Source organism: Poecilia reticulata, linkage group LG12 (assembly GCF_000633615.1).
Source record: "Poecilia reticulata strain Guanapo linkage group LG12, Guppy_female_1.0+MT, whole genome shotgun sequence".
Taxonomy (NCBI): domain Eukaryota; kingdom Metazoa; phylum Chordata; class Actinopteri; order Cyprinodontiformes; family Poeciliidae; genus Poecilia; species Poecilia reticulata.
Genome location: NC_024342.1, coordinates 2,215,675 through 2,240,090, shown reverse-complemented (window position 1 = coordinate 2,240,090; position 24,416 = coordinate 2,215,675). Strand labels below are relative to the sequence as shown.

The 24,416-nt window shown below is 40.8% G+C and overlaps 2 protein-coding genes across 5 annotated transcripts in view; both read right to left on the bottom strand.

Moving 5' to 3' along the window:
* myo18b (myosin XVIIIB) overlaps positions 1 to 7,346 on the bottom strand; it is a 61,730-nt gene extending 54,384 nt beyond the window's left edge. For both annotated transcript variants that reach the window (XM_008423197.2, XM_008423198.2), the window contains exons 1-3: positions 7,191 to 7,346; positions 4,103 to 4,245; positions 802 to 954 (exon numbers count right to left, since the gene is read on the bottom strand). In XM_008423197.2, coding sequence (XP_008421419.1) covers positions 802 to 954; positions 4,103 to 4,141 — 192 coding nt within the window. In that variant the 5' untranslated portion in view covers positions 4,142 to 4,245; positions 7,191 to 7,346. The remainder of the gene's footprint in view (positions 1 to 801; positions 955 to 4,102; positions 4,246 to 7,190) is intronic.
* Positions 7,347 to 10,104: 2,758 nt separating this feature from the next.
* The window catches only part of grk3 (G protein-coupled receptor kinase 3), a 78,204-nt gene continuing 63,892 nt past the window's right edge, over positions 10,105 to 24,416 (bottom strand). For 2 of the 3 annotated variants that reach the window (XM_008423194.2, XM_008423196.2), the window contains 8 exons: positions 19,032 to 19,132; positions 18,131 to 18,197; positions 17,091 to 17,186; positions 16,109 to 16,271; positions 15,471 to 15,607; positions 15,297 to 15,335; positions 14,745 to 14,858; positions 10,105 to 14,664 (listed from right to left, as the gene is read on the bottom strand). In XM_008423194.2, the coding sequence (XP_008421416.1) occupies positions 14,503 to 14,664; positions 14,745 to 14,858; positions 15,297 to 15,335; positions 15,471 to 15,607; positions 16,109 to 16,271; positions 17,091 to 17,186; positions 18,131 to 18,197; positions 19,032 to 19,132 (879 nt within the window). In that variant the 3' untranslated portion in view covers positions 10,105 to 14,502. The remainder of the gene's footprint in view (positions 14,665 to 14,744; positions 14,859 to 15,296; positions 15,336 to 15,470; positions 15,608 to 16,108; positions 16,272 to 17,090; positions 17,187 to 18,130; positions 18,198 to 19,031; positions 19,133 to 24,416) is intronic. The other variant, XM_008423195.2, reaches the window with a different exon arrangement.

The following is a 24,416-nucleotide window of genomic DNA, read 5'->3' as shown; positions in this document are numbered from 1 at the left end:
TGATGTTTGTGGAAAATAAAGAAAAATCACACTACTTCCCACCTAAAGACAACAACAAAAAAACATGGATCTATAAATCATCTTCTGATGTGCAAATTCAGTCCAATGATTCCATAACCAACAAGGAATTAAAAACCTGCAGTTGTTATTATATCTGCATTTAAAAACATTAACTGGTTCTTTATGATCTTTAGTCAATGGGATTAAGAGTCACTGTGGAAGAGCCAGATGGTCAGGTTGTCTCCTGACCATTTTGTGATGGACACACAGAAGCCTATTGAGAAAGTATAAGTGATTATCAGTGTAAAGTCATAGTCAACAATAGACGCATTGAAAGCATCTTGTACTGAGACTAATGTATGATTAGAACTTGAAGTAGACTGCAGGTGTTTAGTGGTCTGAGAATGGAGCCTGGAGGAACGCCACATGTGAAACCGGCTAATGTCTGATAACAGACAGTTTACAATTCAGCTCATAAAGTCCCGCCCACTTTTACAGTCTACCAATCGGCATGCTGTGATTATCGGGGTCAAATTCAGTCCAGTTTTTTTCTCTTTTCTTTACCTGCTGAAACATGAGGTTTAGTAAAAACAAAGGCTTTATTTCATTACGATCTCAAGGTGCTTCAGGTTTTGTTTCATTTGGCTCAGATTTTCTAAACCAATAAACCCAAGAAACTCAACTCACAAAATAATCAATTGCAAATAAGCAAATGTGTTTAATGCTGTTGAGTCTGTTGTGTCTGAGTGATCTGAGGGAGAATTAACTAACTAAAGCCTGTCCATGTAGTCATCTGCTTACTGTTCTCTCGTCTTTGACCTCTTTGACCTCTGGCTCCTTATGTTTGGTCTCCTTCTCTGAGTCTCTGACCAGCTGCTTCAGGATGCCTCCAGGCAGGACGGACAGCGGCGGTGGAGGGATGGTGGCGGCCGCCGGCTTGTTCTCCTCCTTTATCTGGAGTTGTAGGAATTGAAAGGAACCGAGCAGAATTTGATAAAAACAGGAAGTCATCGTGATTTCATGCTGAAGTTTCATCACGAGATGCATTCATGCAATATTTGACAGAAAGCCACCAAACAGGCAGAAAGAAATATCTGCACATCTACCAAGACTTGACCTTCTGCCTAAACTAACAGTTGATAGAGTCACTGTTGAAAAAGAGCCATAAACTCAGATCAGATCCATGTGGAAAAATACATTATTCATATTTTTATAGGAGAGGGAAGCATGACTTATTGATCCAAAGCATTTCCTGTTGCATTTTTCATATCCGACACATCACACATACTGTATTTAATTACTTCCATAATTTTTTTTCCAGTCTTTTCATCATGACCAGGCCTGTCACCGCAACAAACTGACCCAGAAATTGTTGCCATAAACGATAATATCGTGGTTTTGACATTAATAATAAAAATAACTGTACAGTATAATTATGCAACTTTACTCTCTCTCTCTCTCAACTTTAATTTGGCAAAGAAAACACTAGAACTGGAAAACTTGAAATATCTCAGAAAAACATAAAACAATCAAAAACAATAAAGTATAACAGAAATATAAAACTAATACGCAACCGTCTCTAAGTCAAAATTCATACTTCAAACGTTTGTTGCCATTAAAAGGTTTTTTTTTTCCAAGACTGAACTTTTTTCTTCTGTTGTTCAATGAAATCATTTGGAAGCAGATGTTAGTGTGAATATTATTATAATCTCTGATTAGGTGCAATTAACTTGATTGTAAATCAATATTTTTAGGCATAATAGACAGCTTTATTGTTCCATGAATGAAAATGTCTAATAAGCTCCCTGATTAATGTTCTTCATCCTGCAGTTTGATAATCAATAGATGTTGAGACTGATCAGTTTTATTCATAGCACTGATGAATCACTGATACAAGAACAGTTTTCCACAGTCCATCAAATTTGCTGCGTTTAAATATCTTCAACGCAATTAAGGGTAACATTATCAAGTATTTGTAAGTATTACATTTAACACAGGAAAATTAAACATATAAATATGATGGTATTTATCTCGCAGGAATCAGCAAATCAAACTTGTTTTAAGTTGCATGAAATAACATTTTTGAAAAAGAAAAAGATCTGCTACTGAAAATTTGTTTAGTCTTTAAATAGAAGCATTTTTCCCCTTTTTATGGTTTAAAATAAAGAAGAACATTAAAATTTTGCAAAAAGAGGCTTGATTCATTATCATCCATAGCAGGGTTTGATTTATGGGAAATTCTGCTTTTTTAAAGCTTATTTTTACATTACGTTTCCAGTATTGAAATAAAGACAATATAGATCTAGAACATTTTACTGGTATCTTTGGTGTCATTTTGTTGTGGAGATTCAATGACATAATTCAATAAAATAAGTGAAAAAACTGCTACAATGTACATTTGTTGTTATATCTAACTTTAAAAAGATTAGTTGGTTCTTTATCATTTTCAGCCAAAGTTATTAAAAGACACTGTGAAAACTCCAGACAGCCAATCTGAGCTCACCAGCATGTGAGGGGAGCAAATCCATCCCAGATATCAATACCTGCTATCGGATCCATACCGGCCAGATAAGATCGATATTTTAGCTTCATTTGTTTTGAAATGTTTGTTTTGTCAAATTTGAGTTGTTTTTTCTATTATTTCTGTTTGTCATGTGAATATGTTATTAAAGTATTTAATAATCTTTGTCTAAATTCTGCTCTAAATTTGGAAAAATACTTCAAAGATAAACTACAAAAACACAGAAGATTGATTATAATCAAGCTGAAATATGGACGGTACTGGCCCTGTGTTATCTGGGATCAGCACCAAAATATGCTGCATCGCACATCTGTACTTGTTGTTATTCAGTGTGACTTCTAGAAAACATCCTCAGGGCCTGTGGACCTGCCGGCCCGGCGCTCTGAGTGACCAGCAGCCTGCAGATACAGCGTTTGGCTGACCGGTATGTCAGAGCTCCAGCAGCCTGTTGAAATGTATTTTAAGTGCTCTCTTGTAGATGCTGCTCTAAATTTAGCTTCAGGAAAAGCATCCAAAGGAAATTGGTACGGAAATAAATTCAGATTTTCTTTGTTTTTTATTTAAGACCCTCAACAGCTGCAGAAGAACCACGACCTTTCCTACTGAGGCCCAACAGAATCATATCTACGTAACAAGAAAAATATATACTAACCTTTAACAAAATTAAAGATATTTACACTTTCCCTTTACACAATCTATTGGGATTATTATTTCTACGTTCTGTAAAATGATCACGTGTCTATACACACATACAAACACACACACACATGATTAGGTACTTAATTCCATTCAGTCAAACTTCAATATAAAACTATTTATTATCTTTTACAGTAAAGCACATTAGAAACGTTAAATTAAGCGAAAAAAGAAGCCCACTAGTTCCTGTTTTTAACTTAATCTAAAAAAATGTAGGTAATATATAGAACAGAGGTGTCTAAAGTGAGGCGCAGGGGCCATTTGCAGCCCTCGTTGTGATTCTAGGCGGGCAGTTTAAGTACAGCCTAAATTTAGTTTGCCAGTTCAGGCAGTTGATGCAGATTCACATTTAAAAACAATGTTACAATGAGTAAAAATGATATTAAAAAGGTGAATGGCTGGATAACATGAGCTCTACTGAAGCTTCAGGTCTGGGTTGGGTCTTGTGGAGTTGGTCGGGTTCTACTCTCTGTTTGGGCTGGAAACTGTCAGTCAGATCTGGCAACCCTGAGCGCCTGGTCAATCCCTCCTGACAGTTTCTCTGTAGTCGTTAGCCTGACTCTATGCTCCAGGTCTTCACCAAGGAAAAACTCCAGCTTGGGCGTTAAATAACCTTTACTGTGTGTTTCCATGGTTGAAGCAGCCAGAGATCCACTTCCTGTCCTCCACATGTTGCTGAGCAGAGCTAAGACTATAAGTGACCATCTGATACATGCAGGATGACTAAAACACTGGAACTGCACAATGACATGCCACAGTGACTCAGGATCAGAACACAGGCTGCCACAGACTGTGTAATCAATACTTCATCACACACACACATGCACACACACACACATAGGCAGGGACTAGAATCAGCACAGCATGCAGCCCTCCTGCACCTCCCTTCTGCTCCCACAGCTTTAAGCGGGAAGACAACGCCATGGTTGCTCCGAGGAGGAGTGCGGGACTCAGGGGGGTATGGCGGTGGTCGTGGGGAGGAGGGGTCACGGTGAGGTCAGCCAGTGGTGGTGTGTGTGTGAGACAACCTATCATTGGACAGAAGCAGTTAAAAAGGAGGGAAGATGTGCAAACAAACGCACCCAACACAATTCAGTTCTGATGTGGCTGAGAGGTTTCAGTCGCTTTCAGACTTTTTTTTTTTTTTTTGAAGAAACCATTTTCTCATCCAGATTCTAAAACTCCTTTTTTTTGTTGCTAAATTACGTTGCAACTTCTTTTTGCTTCGTCTTTTTCTGTTACTCTGCGCTTTCCTTCCAGTTTTTCCATGACCACAATCAATCAATCAATCATGATCAAACTGAAAAACCCACAAAAATCCATTTAGTTATTCATAATGTCAAATAATGTAGGAAGTCTCACAATCAATCAGGTGTTTGGAAGAGAACAAAGCCCAGAGCATCATTAATCCTCCACCGTACTTAAAGGGGCGGTGTTATGTGTTTTCCAGCCACATAGAATCACTTTATAGCAGAAGGAAGTATCTATGTTGCCTTCAGTTGTTATAAAAATGACATATAAATAAAAATACCATGTAGTAAAAGTACAGAAAGCAAAAAATATTTAAAAATCTTCTAGCAAGAACAAAGAATACCTTATTTACAAGTAAAACTAATTAAACGACTGATTTTACAATGACTAAAAGACAGTCACTACATATGCTGTCTCAGCAATAGATCTCAGAAATACTGAAAAACAACACGGCTAACTAAACCTTTGCTATTGTCCACAAGGTACATGTTGCTGGATGCCTTCACCCACTGACAGATTACATATTTATGAACTAAAAACCTTTACTTCGTCCCATTAGCTACACTCAGCATGGCTAACTGTGTCTAATCCTTAACACTTCAGAATTTTTGAACCAGAGCAGAGGAAAGCTAACAGCTAATCTGTTTTAGCTCATTTTAAGACATTTAAACAATCTTCTTGTTCAAATTAAACTTCAGAGGATTTCTTCATTTTCTAACAGGCTCACACTGATACAGCATTTTTCTACAGCAGGAAAGAGAGATATTACTTATAAGAACTTCACGAAAAACCCATAGTTTGTAATTTGAAAATTACAAACTATGAGACTTTTGGACTTGGCCCTGCGACACAAAGAGCAGCGAAGGAGAAGCTTCTGTCTGAGAAAAAAATCATCCAGAGAGACGAGTTCTGCAGGCAGGAAAAGTCAGCAAAGATATTTTCTCTGATAAATTTTCACTCAAGTTATCAAGCCATCTGTCCAGAAAAGAGAAGCTGAGAGCAGCAGCGTAGCTTGGCGACACGCTGGTCCATGTGTGGAGCCACTTCTGATCCAAAACACTGAGCGCTCTATACAAACCAGTGAGGCCAGGACAGAGAGCGGCTCCTAGCAAACAGTCTGAGGACAATCTGATGACTTATAGAGTTCAGTTCACATGATGAGGCTCCATGTTACAAGGCTAACACGACTACAATGAGCAAGAAAACAGCAAAAGAGTCACTAAAGACTCTTAACATGAATTTAACATATTTAATTTTATATAAATAAAAAAAAAAACTCAAAAAATTCTGAAACACATAAAATGCTTTTTGCTGTTCTGCAGTTTCCCTTAGTGATATGAGATAAAATGACAATAAGAAGAACAACAAAATAAATAAATAAATAAATAAATAAATAAATAAATAAATAAATAAATAAATAAATAAATAAATAACAGTGTTTAAATCACACAAAAAAAGTGTTAAAGTCGCTTTCAAACATTTTCAAGACGACTAGCTGGAAAACTTCCACTGAGCTGCTGCAGTGTTTTCACTCTGCTCAGAAATTCCCATTTTAACATATCAGAGGCACAAACACAAGAGGTGGAGATGAGCGACTAAGAACTTTCTGTGTCACCATCTACTGAATTCTTTTCATATTCCTAATCTGGGCCTCATTATGTCTGTGCCTGATCACAGTTAGCAGGTTTTTATCTTAACAGCAAAGTCCTTGTGGACAGAGGGCCTGGATCTGATCATTTTGTAAAGATAATAAGAAGAGATCAGGACTAAAATACAAATGACATGAAATATGGCTTTTAAACTATGATTTGTGCCATTTGCTTAGAGGTCATGTTTTTAATGCTGTGTAGTTTTCCTGAAAACTCAACATTCCAATGGTCAATGTTCAATGTTCCATGACTCCTCCATGACTCCACTGATGGAGTCATAGAGGACACGCTGCTGTGTCTTAGCTGCCCAGATACTGAGCTGCTAGCAGGTCAAGACAGTCATGGATGACAGTCATGTAGCAACAGCGTCTTCAGTCAGAGGCCTCTTCAGGTGCGTTGTAATACTGACTGCTACTGGACAGCCTTCCTGAACACAGCATGACCATCCAAAAGAACTCTATGTGAATTTTTTGACATTTTATTTCCCTTTGGGATAAATAAAGTATTTTTGAATGAAATTGAAATAAACGTGTTCAGTTTCTAAATCAAAGTTGCTTACTGAGCTGTGAGTTAATTATGAACCAGTGAATCAATGACTAGTTTATGCAACTCAGCAGTAAATCTCAGTATTTCCAACCAAACCATTGGGACGAGGAGAGACACTGTTACTGTCAGGACAGCAAAAAACTCTCACCTACAACCGCAAATGTTGAACGTCTTTTTGACAAGACAGCTTTTAGATAAATATATGCTACAGGAAATGTGAAAATACAGTTATAATAGCTGGTTTTTTGGGGGGGTTTTAGCCCAAGTTATTAACAGTCATAGTGGAAAGTCCAAAGAGCCACTAGTGGCTCCGGAGCCGCAGGCTGCAGACCCAATTTGAAAGTTTTCCTTCTTATTTCTTATTTCAAATCCAAATCTAGTGGCTTCAGTCAGTTTTTTTCTCACACCCTGAGAGAGGGCCGCAGCAGCTGACCCCAGAACCACGCTCCGAATCGACTCCTGGAGGAAAATTCCAGTCCCGGGTTTTAATGTCTCTTTCTTTCCATAAAACTCAAAAATGTCTTTACCTCCAGCTGTGTGTGAACACCAGGCAGGCAGGGGGAACACGGGGCTGGAGACCTTCTGAAGAAGCTTCTTAGAGATCCAGAAGGCCGGCGGTGGATCCGGGGAGGGCCAAATAAAAACGTCCTGCTGTCACACAGACACCACCACAGACTTACACTGGGTATGACTGAACGAGGGGGGCATGTAGCAATAGGACCAGAAATAGAGCAACACACACACACACACACACACACACACACACACACACACACACACACACACACACACACACACACACACACACACAGCACACAACGGCTGGCAGGACACTCTATAAATATCAGCAGGCGCTGGGCGGGTGGAGGAAGGGGATACAACCCTGTTTGGACAACTGGCTGACATGGATCCTCAGGAAAACACAATTTAGGGAGACAAACTGCCTAGAAAAGTCACTTCTTATTGTCTGCATCATTTATTGAAACACTTTGAGTCTTAGGTGAGGAGATCAAAAAAAATATGACCAATCAACCACCCAAAAAATTAATATCAGCCCCTCTGTCCCGCCTGAGCGGCTTTAGAGACTGAACCTGTGAGTTCTGCTAAATGATGTGACAGAGGCTGACAGGTCACCTGATGGGAGGGGAATGATGGCCGCCCGGCGGATCCCTGACAGGACACGACCGCACATGTGCAGATCTGCAACTCATTAGCTGTCTGCTGTGACTGACAGCTACAGGTGGGGGAGGGGGCAGGAATGAAGAGGAGGAGCCTGCTGATTTCTGGGAGGAGGAGACAAAAGAAGTAGAAAAAACCCCAATGATCACAGTTATTACAGGAGCCGGTCGAACCGGTTATCACTGGCTTTCATATGTCGCTAGTTTCTCTGCTGTTAATGTTTCCAACATGTTTGCTGTGACCTGCTCGGCTTCCAGGAGGGAAACGTTTGCTCCCCTAAGAAAAGAGAGAAGCCTTTTGGCTTTGCGGTTGACCGTTGAGTCGTGTGTGATTTGTAGTCTCCCAGAGATCCTGTTGCTTGTTGGAAAACTATTTTACCAGACAAGCAAACTAAGCACACCCTATTAGCACTGCAGCACAGCTAGCTGCAACAAGAAGTCAGAAATGTGGCTGTTTAAGGGTGAACTCACACCAGCCCTGTTGAGTCTGCTTTAATCTGCCTCCAATCCGTTTATTTAGAAAGTCTGGTTCAATGTTGAGGTGTGAATGTGTAATCAAACTAAAGAACAGTGAACTCTGCTCTGCATAAAAACCTCAGTCTTGGTTCGGTTTAAGGGGATCTGGTGCCATTCAAATGCTTATGTGAATGCCAAGCGGACGGAGACCGCTTTTTGGAAATGAAATGATAAAACAAGTTCAGGAAGTGGACAGCGCAGGGCATTATGGGTAAATACAGCCAAAACAACCGTGTTAGAGGTAGAAAGCAGCCATGATCTTTCATCCTATCTTTCAATCCTACAACTATAATCCAATGTCACTCCATGCTTTGTTTACATTTTATGAAGAAGGAAGTTTTGCTCAGAGGTTTTTGTGTCGATTTCTTCAGTGGTTTTTGGTGCAGCGCCACCACAGGTGAGGAGAGAAACACGTTTTTCAATAGTTTGAATTGTTTAACACAATGCAATGTGAACGCGAACCAGAGCAACTGGAAATATAACAAAATGTTACAATTTTGGTCCCCACTCAAGCAGAATCTGAGAAAATTGGGGGAAACATATGTTTTTCATCCTTCATTTTCATTTACCACTCTTATCCAGCTCTGAAATTGATTGAACAGTGACCGATTGCTCTCCAAACTGATCTGAATGTCCTAAAGGAAAGCTGAGGCACACAGGAAACCAAGCAGCTGGGCTCAATGCCAGCATCAAAACAACCTGGGTCAATCACCTTCTAGCCATGCCCAGATCAAGTACTTCAGACACAAAGTATTGAGGTTTCGGTACATGGATATTGTTTTTTAGCCGGTCCATAATCTGTAATAAAAAGTTCTTTAAAGGGGCAGTATTATGAATATTTATATTATATTCTGAAACAATTCCCTCATTAAAAACATACCTGGAGTATTGCTTTAATTCCTTCACACATGTTTGAGAAGTTCTTGAATCTCCCGTGGCAACCATTCAGCTGTGCAAAACACCTGGGTGGACCCCATCTCTGCCTTTGAGGATGACGCTGCTCCTCAGAGCTTCTGCTTCAGCTCCCCACGACTCCTCCACCCAGTTCCTTCAGACTAGCCAGCAGCAATCAGCAAACACCTGGTGGAACTGCATATCAGCTGAGCTCATTATAGTAGATACTTCTCAGAGCAACTCTGGTAAAAACGTTAAAGGGTTAATAGAGGAGCCATGTTGTGATGTCATCCTGAAGCTGGAATTTCTGGACATGCTGGAGAAGGAGTTTCTTAAAGAGACAGAAGCCCAATTTCAAGGCATTATATAAGGAAGTCAAATTTCTTTTAAGTCATATTTGATTATGCAACTTTTTTTTATAAACAACTGAAAGTAACAGTTATTTCATTGTGCTACAAAATGGAACTATGAGCCTGGAAAATACACAACACTGCCCCTTTAAATATGTTTGATGTACTTTTCATCAGTTGTCAAACACAATGTTCAAAATTACAGAAATAAACACTTGGAATATATAATTATGTGTGTTTTGATTGTATATACCAGCTTCAGTTTTTTTTTTTATAACAAATTTGAAATCAAGTTAAAATTTCCACCTGTTAGAGCAAATCTGCCACAGACACTACAAGGCAACCCGACCCACCGTGCTGTTTGACCAGGCCTCCCTGAGAGGACACCAATATATGAAATACACTTTTGTTGATTAGTAGGCATGGTGACCATGAGGAAATTAGACACAAAGACCTTTGAATTAATGAGTCAAATACAAAATAAATGCAACATGACAAGAGGCAACACAGAAAAAGTCGTTTTTATTCTTGAACTGTTCTTACAAGCAGTCCAACACGCAACTTTCTATCTCAAAAACAAAAGAATCGTTGAAATAAAATAAACTTTAGAATATTCACTGAATAATATCATCAGTCAGATAGCTTTTTTTTTTTCTTCTTTTACCTTGATTTGAATAACCCAAAAGCAGTAGTATTTGTGTTTGTGGCGTGTGAAAACGAGAAGAGTTTCAGACGGGTGTAAACTGGAGGGGTTTTCTACAGTAAGCCTCGGCCGAAAAGCTCCGACATGTGGAGGAGAGACGCCGGCTCCCGGCTCCCGGCTCCCGGCTCCCCATGCACACAATAAATATGAAAAAAAGCACAGAGTCTGGTGTCTGAACAAAAATAATCATCTGGAACTCGCAGGTACAATATCTCTAATAAGTCTTTTTATGTGCAAGATTCAAGCTGAAGTCATCACCACAAACAATTATACTCACATCAACATCCCCAACCTCCCCTCGACAAGTTCATTTTGTTTTCTACATTAAATCTTTTAAATAAACCTAGAGCGTTTTGTCATTTCATATACACATATATTTATATATACTATATAGATTTTTTTTCCTATATGCTGTCCTTTTTTAAAATCGTGTTGAGCGTGTGTCCGAGGGAGAGAAATCTGTGAGTGACGTAGAAAGAAAGCAAGACATCCACCGGATGGCGATACGAGGCGTTAAGGAGGCTCACGTATCTCCCAATACTCACGACTTACACAGAGTGGAGGAGAGAGAGAGAGAGAGAGAGAGAGAGAGAGAGAGAGAGAGAGAGAGAGAGAGAGAAAAACTTTCAGGAACAAGTACACGGAACCGGGTGGTGTGTGTTTTCAGAATCCCCCGTGGCAACCCAAACACACACACGCACACACACACAGACACACAAACACCAGTGGAGAAACGTTTGGTCACAGTTTTGTACCCTTCCAACAAAACCACCTCCTTAAAAAGTCTGAGAGTGGATTTTCAATCGTTTTGGCTGCTGACGCGTCCGAGACGAGAAGCAAACGTCCAACTTCTGGTTAGTTCCACTCGTTCATTTCAACAACAACAAAAATTTAAACATAGAGAGTTATTTGGCACATTTAACAACCGGTAAGTAACACATTGGGCTAAAAAGGTGCAATAACATAACTTTCAATGAAAACAATAAAAACCATTTTGGTTTATAAAAATAAAAGACACCTTAAGAGGTGGCAAAAATCTCTACAACATGATAAGATTTCCCCCTGACGAGAATTAAAAGGTTATCAAAAGAAAAGAGGGAAAAAAAGCAATTTACCCAAATCAACCATTTTTTCTACTGAAGCTTTTTGCATTACAGTTCTGCAACAAGGACATTTACTGCATAAAAAAATAAAAACCCTGAAATTACAATAGATTTCTCCTTCCACTGCACATTCTGCAACACTGCGACTGTGCAACAACCCGTCCCGTAAACGCCCTGGTGCTCGACATGTTTCAGCCCCGACCGAACCGGGTCATGAAAAACACAAAACATACAGCTGATGAGTCCGGCTTTCTGTTTTAAACGTGACATGATTTAAAGCTGACTGGATGAGCTGAGTTAGCTTCGTCTCTCACCTTTGCTCCAGATATGGCAACAATAAAGTCAAACTGAAGGAGCTTTTAAAAACGGCGTGCAGCATTTCAGAAAGAAAAGATTCCCTGTGATTTATATATAATTAGGACATGCAGCTGATGCATATTAAAATGGAATGAAATTAGGTGAACATTTTTAAACATTGAATGTTTTTAAGTGGAATACAGAGGATGAAAATTACAGACAGAAATGTGAAAAGTCTAACTTTGACTTCGTCCCTGTTGGACCTGAGAAAAGGCTCTACTTCAGTCAGTTGGTTTGCACAAACAAACTGAACAAGTCACCAAAGCAGCATGACATTTATGTTACTGACCAGGTGTATAACAACTTCTACACCAAAGAGTGTTATCTCTCAAGTGGATTAGCAGAATGAATGTGGTGCTTTCAATTACTGGAAAAAAAAAAAAAATCAGACATTTGGCAAAGAGATTTGGTCAAAACAGAATATTCCTCATTTAAGCAAAACATGAGTCCCTGCTGTGTCGGAGACTCTTATTTTGTAGTGAGAAAGGAAGTAGTACTTGAGTGGCCGTGTGTTGATATAGAGTTGGCTAAGAAAGACTTCTTTTTGGCTCGCTGTCAGAACTATAGAGGCTGGCGGCACTTTTAAATAGCTTATGTGGAAGCCTTTTGGAAACTCTATAGAAAACTGCTATTGCAAAACCGCTAGTTGCTAATGATGCTAAAGGGAGTAAAGTTAGGAGCTGAAGATGCTAAAGTTAGCATTATTAGCCACAAGCATCATTAACTGCTAAAGTTGGAAAAGTTAGCATCATTAACCGTAAGCAACATTGGAGGCTAACATTGGTAAAATTAAAATTATTAGCCACAAGCAGCTAATAATTAATTAGCATTAGTGGCTAATGTTAAAGTTAGCATTACTGTTGGTGAGCATCATTAGCTCCCAACATTGCTCGAGATAGCATCAGACACCTCAAGAAATATTAATGGCTAATGTTGTTAAAGTTAGGATAATCAGTTGCAAGGATCATTAGTGGCTAATGTTGGTAAATTTAGCATTACTAGCACCATTAGATGTTAGTACTTCTTACAGATGGCTATTTCAGTTTTTTAAGGTAGCCTGCACTACGTGGGATTTCTTTTTCTGTGTCCAATACTTGGGCTGAACCTAAACATAATTCTACACAATGTGATTTCTGAAACCTTTATTTTGTTTGTGAAAACCCAGAAAGGGAGCATTTTCATTTCTATAGCAGTTCTTATTAAACCATAGCGGTTTTGTCAAACCTGAACTGATATTTTCTAAACCAATTGCAAATTCCTTAAAACCGAAACTTTTATACCACTGTGGAAAACAAAACAAAAAAGGGAATTTGCAGCTTTACCAAAAATATTGCTAAAAATCTTGAACCCAATATTATGACTATATTTGAGAGCTGGATATGTTGTTATTGGCTGGTTGGGATTGGTCCTCCAGGCGCCTTTGACGGTCAAAGAGCAAAAGCCAGAAAAATAAAAGAAAACCAAAGGTTGTTTGTAAAACTTTCTCTCAGCTTCAGCTCGTCCTCGTCTAACTTGTGCTCACTCTGACGACGGTCACACGCTGAACCTGCAAAGCCACAAGAATGTGTGTGGCTTCATCTGGAAACAGCCCAGCAGAGGTAACGCAGCACCGACACCTGCTCTTCCGCACACCTTACGCCCTCACACACTCTGCAGAAAGAGAGAGAACATCCCCGTCCTCCTGTGTTGGGGTAAAGCCTTGCGAGGTTTTTGGACAGGCAGACAGAGAGGTCCTCCGACAATGCAAAAACGCTGGACCAAAACATGGGATGCACAGAGAAAGGGTTGTTTATATACACTGAACATGCCCCGCCCCCCCTGCAAGCCTAACACGCGTCATCGTCCACGGCTACCCATCCTCAGGTACATTGGTCTTCACAGATCCCATGGCAACACGTTGCTGTTTGACAGCCAATGGAATCTTGGTCACCATGGAAACTGGCTGGAAACAGGAGCCAATCTGAAAAGAGTCTGTTGGTCCTCTTGTTTTTCAGGACTGGAATGATAAATCGGCCGCCAACAAACACCCTGAGAGGGTCCGGAGGTACGGGGGGCTCCCACCGGCCGCTCAGGTGACTCAAGTAAAATATCCATGTTGGCACTTTGCACACTTCAGCAACTGAGAGGAGGGGTTGGTGGTAAGAGGGACGGGGGGAACAGGATACAGTCAAGCAGCAGATTTGTTTTTACATTCCCCGCAGTAGCCCCGCCCCTTCTGCATCGCCTCGTAAAGAGGAATTCTCTCTGATTGGACCTCCTGCTGTATCTGACGCTTAAAACTCCATTTCGTTTCGCAGTCATTTTTCAGATTCTTCCAAGAGATCCGGTTCAAGTGAGGAGGGGCGACCTTGAGGGTGCGGGGGGATGAAGGAGAGCCGGGAAAGGTGGAGGACCAGTTCAACAAATTCTCGTCACATCCATGCAGAGGGTTCTGCTCTCCTCCAGTCCGCCCCGCCTCTCCTCTCCTCTCCGTGACTGGCAGTGTCCCGTGGATGAAACGGAAAAGAAACCGGTGAACCTCCTCTGATGGTGTGTGTGTGTGTGTGTGTGTGTATGTGGGTGTGAGTGTGTGGGTAAGGGGCCGGCAGGTCCGCACACACTGCGAGGCGTGGCCATGAAGTTGGGGTCGATGTCTTGCAGAAATGACGTGGTGTGCAGAGTGTATGTGTCTACATGTTTGCGTGAGTGTGTGCGAGTGTGTGTGGGTATAGATATAGAAAGGTATGTGCTCCTTTTATTCACAGGCCGTTGCTGTTGCGGTGTGTGAGCGGCGGTTTGGAGAGCTCCACCACACCGGCTCGGCCTTTCCCGATCACCTTGGGCGCGCGGCGCAGCAGCTTCTGGGCCTCTGTGAACGCCTCGTTCAGCTCCTTCTTCCACTGCACAAACTCTGGGTCGCTCTGAGGGAAATGCAATGGAACGGGTCAGCGGGGCTCAAAGCGTCGCTGGCTGGAACGGACGGAACGAGGAAGCCACCCACCTCACACTGCAGGACGAACTGCTTCCCTCCCTTGACGCGCAGCAAGATGCACTTCTTGTCTTTAACCTGCGTCTCTTCCACCGATGCAATGTGCTCCATGGTCAGCAGGTTTTGCTGTGAACAAAAGTTGATGAGTAACACATGAGGTAACATGAAGCGTCAGTCATTTTTTGATGCCTGTGCCGATTGGTTCCAGAATGTCTGGCCTCAAACCAGTTCCTTACATTCTGTTGGATCCATGGTTCTAATGAAACATTAAGATTTTAAACAGGGGCGCACCGACTACAGTTTTCTAGCCGACCACCGATTATGTCAATAACAGATTAATTACAACGAAGCTGATTAAATGTTTCAGCCCTAATCAGAACTGGTATTGAGGATTTCTCTTAGTACTGGTCTAGGGACACCACAGGCTGCGTAAAGGGAAGAGTGAGCTCCTGGGCAGCGCTAAGGGAAGGCTGCTCTTCATCTAGCTGCAGCAGGAAGAAGAGGAGGAAACATGTACTGCTAGGTGGAGAGCAGGGAGGTGAAGCATTCAGCAGAGACACTCACCCTGTCTTTTACCATTTTTAAAGTCTTTAGCCACTTTTCCTTCAGAGGTGAGACGGGACAAATGAGCAGAGAGACAAACGAGATTCTCACACACACACAAACACACACACATAGAGAGAGAGACGGAACAGACAGATAGTGGGAACGTGAAGTGAGATGTGACTGTACACTCACCCGCGACTCGCCCTCTCCCCTCCACTCCACTCGGTTGGGGAACAGGTAGAAGTAGCGGCGCTGCCACTGGGTGAGGAACGGGTTGCCCAGCTTCAGCATGTAGCCGTGCATTATGCAGTCCTTCCCAAAAGCATAGTCTACACACACGCACGCACATACACACACACCCCCACACATGCGCGCACACACACAGAAAGTTAGAAGGTGACACAAAGTGTTCTGGATAAGCCTGTCACAATAAGCGATAGATCAATTAATCAATCGCATTATAAATTAAAATGAATTCAATAATTTCCATTTGCATGACTGATCCTCCCTTATCTACCTAAAACTGGATGATAAACATTTTCAGTCTGTTGCTTTGGACTCAATTGGCCCCTTTGTTTACAGAGAGTTCATAATTAATTTTAATTGTTCATTTGTTTTGGATCTATAAAATGCCGTCCAGTTTTAGTATTAAACATTTGTTAGAAAATAAAGTTTATTGATCTTTGAGAAGATGTATTTGCATTATTTTATCATTACCTTTATGTTACTTGAAAATGGTTTGAAAACAGAAACATTATCCTTTACCACAATCATTTCTAGGACAGTTTATCGTCATGGCGACGGGCCTGTTTCCGGGCCGGCGGTCTTACCCTCCTCGTGGCCCAGCTGCTTGTTCTTGGCCCTCTTGCGAGCCTCTATCTTGTCTGTGTCCAGGTTGACGGCCTCGTACACCGTCTCAGCCACCTCCTGCTGCCAACGCTCCGATATGACCAGAGGGAAGTTTTTGTACAGCTCCTGGTCGCTGTCCAGTAGCTGCAGAGAGGCAGACAGAAGACAGAGCAGCAATGTCACCATGACAACAGGACAAAATGACAAAGAGCAGAGACTCTGCCTGGGCCAAGCAATTCATCAGACTCTGAATCCAGCTGCTTTCCTCTAGCGCCTAGCTTGGTCTTTAACAGTTATCTGTTTAACTTTGTAGGTTTGCTTGGTTAGCAGGAACAAAAACCTGATTTACTTCCTGCTGATTTAGCATTAAAGTTCATCACCACTGTTTTATTTATGATGGCACTCGACAATATGCAATGTCTGCTAATGGTTTCTCAATTGATGACTGTACGTTGTTTTTATGATATATTTTTATGTTTTTATGATGTAAAATACTTTAAACTGCTTTGTTTCTGAAATATTCTGTACAAATAAACTTGAACGAGTGATTGAGCTAATGACTGTTAGATACTGCATGTTTTCAAATGTAAAAAATGCATCATATTAAATCATTCAGTCAGTATTTATTATGGAGTTGAACTCTTGTCTTTGCTTTAAAAATATGTTGTCCTTCATTTGGAGAATTTTAAAATTATCTGATGCACAACAAAAGTTTGAGCTCACTAATGAATAAACTCTTTACTCCGCCAGTTAATTGAGAACTCTTCAAGTTTCAGAGACTGTTGCATGTAGCAGTGGCTGTTTTTTCTCCAATCTATTTGCTTCAGGTGAAGCTAGGAGGAGGGGATTCTGAAATGTAAAAGCTGTGTCCGACGATGGGACACTCAAAGTCCCGTCAGCAGCTGCAGTGGAAGATAAGAGAATTAGAAATGAGGCGTGCGGATGCTCCAGGAGTTGTTTTACCTTGATGCCCTTGGTGTCCTCCTCATCAAACGAGCCGATGTCAAAAGCGTCCGCAGCATTCACCTCTCCCCTGGGCGGGATTAAAGGAGGGGGGTACTGCAGGGCGGAGAACAGAGGGACGACTGTCAGCTGAAACAATCACACAACACTAAGAAAGAAACAAAGAGCAAGAGGAACAACAAGGCTACAACTCTGTAGTGCTGTGGTAACCATAGAAACATCCACCTGACCAGATCTGAGCTACAAACACAGAACCTAAGAGTCGAGATCATTTAGTGCGACTCCCTAAAAACCGAACGGACCTGATGCAGATGGACATGCTCCATCATTTTGGAAGGTCATCAGTGATTAGTAAAGCAGAAGCAGCATTCAGTTCCTATGATCCTCCAATCTGGAGCAAACTTCAAGAAAACTAAAAAACTGCCGGAACACCGAGTTTGTTTAATAAGACCTAAACCCCACCGGTTTACAGCTGCCTTGAATTCATAATAACTGGAGCATTGATCAGTATATTTGATGTGAATTTGCGTGATGACGTTTGACAGAATGTTATGTTAGCTGCTTATTTCATAACTGGTTGCTACATGGTGTTTTTAATGGTGTAAAGCATTTTGAACTGCTTTGTTGCTGAAATGTGCTATACAAATAAACTTGGCTTAATTTATATGTTCTTAAATAGAGTGTTAGGTACTAAATGTATTGTCTTTTATCAAAATGAAAGCAAAAACAAAAAAACCTTGAAAATAGTCACCAAATCCAGCAACTTTTAACTCAAACTTGGCTAAATATGCCAAAGGTTTTCAAAAAAAGGTTTTTTCTATTTGTTGCTAAGTTTTTTTTTTTTTTTTTTATTATGATATGATAATTTTTAGGAAAAAGTGCTTTCAACTTTGCAAGTTTGGAACACAGAGTATAAAGTTTGGACAACTCTGGCCTAGATACACATTCTGTCTGGACAAAATACCCAGAATCAAAAAGTGCACATATATTTAGTGGGAATGAACCTTGGTCTCATCAGCAACGTGACGGAGCTCACTCACCTTCTGCAGGTACACCTGCTGCCAGTCGATACCTTTGAAAAACTGATGCTCCTTCACCTCTAGCGCTCTAGAAGGGAGACACAACAGACGGCTCATTTCAGCACAAGGTGGCAGTGTTGCCCACATTGCTGGTCTGTGACATCTTCATCCAGTCTGAAAAAAGGCCCTGATGCAAAATGACAGCACTGACTTCACCCATCAGATCACTCAGTGCACCACGACTCATCTACTCATCTCAGCGTTCCACAAAAGGGAGAACACCCCTCACTGTTCGGTTAATATTTTATCACATCTTTGATTTATCTTTGATAAGTTTTTATCAAAGATTAATCACTTTGATACAATGTAAACAGCCATTCATGACTGAAATCTACTTACAAATGATGCAACACAAAGTGATAATCTTTTCCAAGCTGGTTTTCTTCTATTGCCATGGTAACTACATCTACTCATTGACTTACGCACACCTTGGTGCAGCCAAATCTGCTGTTAATTGATGTATTGAAATTTGGCTGGATACAGCAAATGAAGGCAGACCTAGATCATGTTTTTATTGCTGAAAACAGAAAACATTTTTCAGTCTTTTTCTATGGAGTCCTTGAATGGCTTTAATTTAACAAAAAAAAAAAACATTTGAAGTTGTGGCTCTACAATCCGGTTCTTATAAAAAAAGTAGTGAATATTTGTTTAATTATCATGGTTCATGTTTAGGTTATTGCTGAATGGAGGAAAAAAAACTACTTTTTTGATGATTTTAGATTCCAATGTGATATTTTCTGGCCCATCAGTATTTCTGAGCTGGAGGTTTTTGGCCCATGCGAGAAAAAGGTTTTGACACCCCGGGTCTGTCTAGATACTGCCATTGATGTGAACAGACATTTCATGTGGGTTTTTGTCGTACCCCCGGCCCTGGCAACCAAGCCGCTTGGACACGTCTCTTTGCAGCAACCCCTCCAGCAGATCCTTGAGCTCCGGGGTGAACGAGTCTGGAAGCTCCACATTCTGCAAAGAACAGAGCGGAGATGGAAAGGAACAGTCAGACATTATTTGAAGATAAACCAGCATCATTTGCACTTATTACCATTTTTTGAGAAAAAAAAAAAAAACATCAAGCCATCTGCTCCCAAGAAGACCTCAGGGTTCTTGAATAAAACTTTGCTACTTATACATATTGTCTTACATTAAATCAAGCTAAACTTCTGTCGTAGGTCAACTGGGACATTTTATTTATAATAACTAACTGGCACAATAGCAAGATTTATTTTCTTTTTTAAATTAAAAATTGTATACAGATCTCCTCAGAACATTTTAAACTGCCTGATAAGACGAGGCAAATGTTCCAGGTTTTCTTCCACCAGGTCCTCAGGAGAGGTTGCCATGACTCTGGTCCATTCCTCCAGGTTTCAAAGCCTTTTTGCTCTCTCACATTTTTGTCACTGGGACCGAGGTCAGGGCTTTCAGATGGACACTCTAAAATAATAACTTTGCTGTCATTAATCCATTTTGTTACTTATTTAGTAGAACCTTTAGAGTTATTACCATTTTGAGACCTATATGTGCCTAAGGCCTTCTTAGACATGTCTGTATAAAAATGAATATCTCCTCCACATTGTTTAAAAAATGATCGTAAACATGAGATCGGTTTAAGAAAAGGTTTCATCCACATGAACCCGTCAAATCCGCGCCTAAGCGTTGTTTTAAACATGCTGAACCCAAAGGGGCAGTGTAGCACAATGAGAAAACAATTACTTGTTGCACACTGTTATGCATGAGACCTTCAATCTCCACTTTCCCATGAACACAAATGGAGTTTTCTCAAATCTTCACTTTGGTCAGAGTTTTTATAAATAGCTGTTTTTATTGATATGAAACTTTTCAAAACACATTAAAATGTATCCATTTTCCCAGATATCCAGCTGTGTGTGGCTTTATCTTCCCACCTGATGTCCTGAGATGATCTCTGGGACACAGAACTGGCTGAATAGTCCCAACTTATTCACTCTAGCTTGCAACTGAACAGATGAATGTGCTACCATCAGGCATCTGGAGACTGTGAACCTGAACCTCCACAAGGAGGTTCAGGTCCACATCGCTCTGATTTCAGTTCATTCTTCCATGATGTCACTCATACAAGGAGTTGCTTTCAAAAGGCTAAACAACATTAAATTATCTCCTGGGACTAGCTAAACTGCTTCAGACGGATACCTAAGTGTACCGACTTTGGAGAAAGATAGATGATACCTACAAGGAATATCTGTTATCTTAAGTAATCCTGGCTGGCATAAAAAAAGAGGGCTGGCATAAAAAAGAGGAAATGGTCTGATTTAATGTCACGGAGGGACAAAAAGGATATGCCTGTATGTAAATGCCAGTATATCTGGTTTCAACTCAAACAGCTGCGCTTGTGTTTCTTTCACTGATTTTTGTCAACATCTTTCTTCATCCCACTTGGGGAGTCAGACAGGTGTTAGAGCAGTTAATCCTTCAGGCAGCATTACTGTGGATTATAGAGATGCAACAGTGGATTCCCAAAATCAAATGATAAATGGGATTACTGCAGAGTTCAAGCTGCATCTTCGTTCTAAGCGGGACATTTGTTTGGACAGCCGCTATAACGGTGTCCAGTTTCCATATTAAAGAAATTAAACGGGCCGCTGAGTTGAGGTTGATCGACTGAGTTGTTTTTTACAGACGATGACATCATCACAAACCAAACCCCCCATTTATGCTGACCTGTTCACATCTCTGTGTTGATACTTATAGGTTCCATGAAATATAGACGTGGATAAATGCATTTGTCCTCTTTTTACTCTTTTCTTCTACAGAAAACGATTCATATAAAAACCAATCTAATCTGATTGACTTTAGTCTGTGATAGAGTAAACAATTACAGCCATAGTGAAAGGAAATATCTTTTTTGTTGTTTTCTACAAAGATGTTTTAAAATAGGATTGACAAATTTGTTGGTACCCTAAAGAAACTATCAGTGCTGCAGTTACATTCATGTTTCAAGTAGCGATGACCCGATAAATCAGCCCTGAATTCTTTAACCTTGGGCTGAGAAACTCATCTGCCTCCACTAAGGTCTGAAAATCTGTAACTGCCAAATTTTGCTGTGAAATAAGAAGGCCGACTGATCAACCCGCACACAGCCATTACAGAGTTAACAAACTTCCACTAGGTATATTTGTATTACTGTGTGCACCATTCTGAGACCGGACCGGAGAAAGCAATGACTAGTTGTGTTTGAGGAGCTCAGAGAGATGATTCTAGATATTCATGTTAAAGGAAAGGGCAACGAGATCAACTTCAAGGAGCTTCATGTTTCTGTGGTCAAAGCTGCCAACAGGAGAATCAGGAGAAAGCAGCCAAACTCTCAAGGTTATAGTGGGAAACGTAACCCTACATTGATCAGGTGGATAGTGTGGATGGTGGAAGAAGAGCCAAGAAAACCATCCAAAACTAACCAGGTTCCTCTTGGTTAAGAAGAGGATTAACAGGTTCCTCTCCTATGAGAAAAACTAAATACATACAGTCTGGAATTCATCTGAATTTGTGCTGATGGACTCCAAGGTCTCCCCAATGGTCACTCCCATCATCTCTATGAAATTAAGTTGGGTTGGTTTGGGAGATGTTTTGCTGTATCTGGTAAGGGGAACCTTTGATCTGATCAGGGCCTAATTAAATCTCATCCAAGAGCCAAAACTATGTCCAGAGTCAGAAAGCTCAGTGTCAGTCACAGAATATGACCCAAAACCCACACAGAGCTAAGAGCAGCCAGGAAGGGCTGAGAATGAATCATTACAGCCCGGTTCTGAATACTACCGCACATCTACGGCACGGTCTGGAGCTCCAGTCCTCACAGACGGCTGCATCCCTGGTGCCTTGCACCTAAATAAATGGGCTGAATCATCAGCATAAAGTCTTGATATTGGCTTTATTATTTGGTTCAGGTGTGTCAAAGCAGAGATGTGTAAATGTTACAGCACAGGAAGCCGGAGGGCCTTAAACTGTGGGAAAACATAAAAACCAGTCAGATGATTGAATAACGTGCTGTTGTATAGTTACGTCTCCACATCATGGTAAAGGCCAGAGAGGCGGGTTTGTTGCTACATCCGCCTCTGTCAGACTGGATTCACTGCAGGTGTCTCCGCTCCACTGCATACTCCGGAGCAACAGAGTTGGTCAAATACGCTACATAAAATATTTTACTGAATCAATTAAAAGTGAGGGTCTGATTTGTGTTGCAAGTTGAACAATAATTGTATGTTTGCATGACCACTCCTACTGACCACTAAAAGCCTTTTTCTCCCAGTCAGCACACACAAAGTCACACACTGATGAGCAGATCTGTAGGCAACGAGGGGCACATCGACATCTGATGGAAGTAGATAAGAGCTACTCTTTGAGCCGATGGACCCTGTAGAAACATCTGTCCATGTCAAAGAAACTACAAAAACCAGCATACATGTCGTAGTCCCACAGACAAAAAGTGTCACTTTTGTCTTTCTGCACTGCTCTGAGCTGCAACCTGGGTGCGAGGAGCCAGATTGCCTCCTCTGCCCAACAGTTCATCTGCAGCAGCATATTGGTCTGCTGCTGACAGTCTTTATCTGCTGGTTCATGGAGATGTTTGAGAGAGCAGAGGTGCCAGCAACTGGGACCCACTCCATCCATCTCTGCCCAGGTCTCTGCTTCCTCCGAGTTCATGCAACCAGGTCATTCATCATGCTGAATAAACACAAACACGCATTAGGGTGGACTTTTAGAGCTGGACTGCAGTCTTTCACAGAGCCACTGCCGGTCATCTGTTACACACCCAGACTAGGATTAGAGGATAAACCAGATTAAGTGGCTGGATTCCAATCCTAATCTGGATTTATTGTGATATGAAAGACTAGACTTTCTCTGTTTAGAGATCTTGCTCTGCTAGAGAGAAGGGAGAGGGTGCAGCTCCCTCTTCCCATTCCTTACAAGTAACACAAACGGACTTAGACACTTGGATGAGTTGCATTTCGGATGCGCAGCAGCTGGCGCAAGCAGAGCTGCCGCGATGCTTCAACTCGTCAGAGTTCAGTGTGAATGGAGAGGAGGCAGGCCAGGATAGGTGGGCGAGAGCACATATGTTACAGTGTGGGCTCAATGGATGTCATTCATCCTGAGCGTGACCCGTGAAATCAAAAAGGCCCGGCAGCATATTCCTCCGAGAGGCTACACACACACACGCATATTCTTCTTTAAATCATGGATGGTTGAGTATTTCTGTCAGTGAATCTGACCAGTGATCGTACATTAGCTGTGTTTTCATTGCAAATGTGCACAAAACTTGGTCCATATTCCATTAATGTTGAAAAAACACAATTATGTAATTTCTGTTTCAACTAAATATCAATTAAAATTACATGTGAATAAGTTCACGCATCAAGTCATTAAAAAAAAAAAAAAAGAGCCGCACCATGATCCATTCTACCACTTCCTGTCTTCTTCATGTTTTCCGCCAGTAGTTAACATCCGGTTGATCACATGACTTGTGATGTGAATAAGTGTTCCCATTGCAGTTTTGCACAACACACTAATTTCAAAACAGTCGAAAAACCACCTCATCCTAGAGCAAAACGTTTTTTGAAATAAGTGTTTCCATTAAGCAAATTTATTTTTGTAACTCATATTTACATAATTCTATGGTTAATGGAAAAGCAGAAAATCTTTTTCACACAATTCTTTTAAACTGGGTCTACAGCCTCAGTCAGGCTGCAGCCAACTATTACTTTAGTAATCGATTATTTTATTAACTTTACTGACGATTGATCAATTAATCAGGTGAAAAAACTGCCACATTCTGCCAGTTAACCACTTTATACAGGTCCTTCTCAAAAAATTAGCATATTGGGATACATTTTATTATTTTCCATATATTTTCATATATTTTAGATTCATTGCACACCAACTGAAATATTTCAGGTCTTTTATTGTTTTAATACTGATGATTTTGACATGCAGCTCATGAAAACCCAAAATTCCTGTCTCAAAAAATTAGCATATCATGAAAAAGTTCTGTGAAAGAGCAATTAACCCAATCATCTGAATCAACAATGTAACTCTAAATACCTGCAAAAGATTCCTGAGGCTTTTAAAAACTCCCAACCTGGTTCATTACTCAAAAYCGCAATCATGGGTAAGACTGCTGACCTGACTGCTGTCCAGAAGGCCATCATTGACACCCTCAAGCAAGAGGGTGAGACACAGAAAGAAATTTCTGAACGAATAGGCTGTTCCCAGAGTGCTG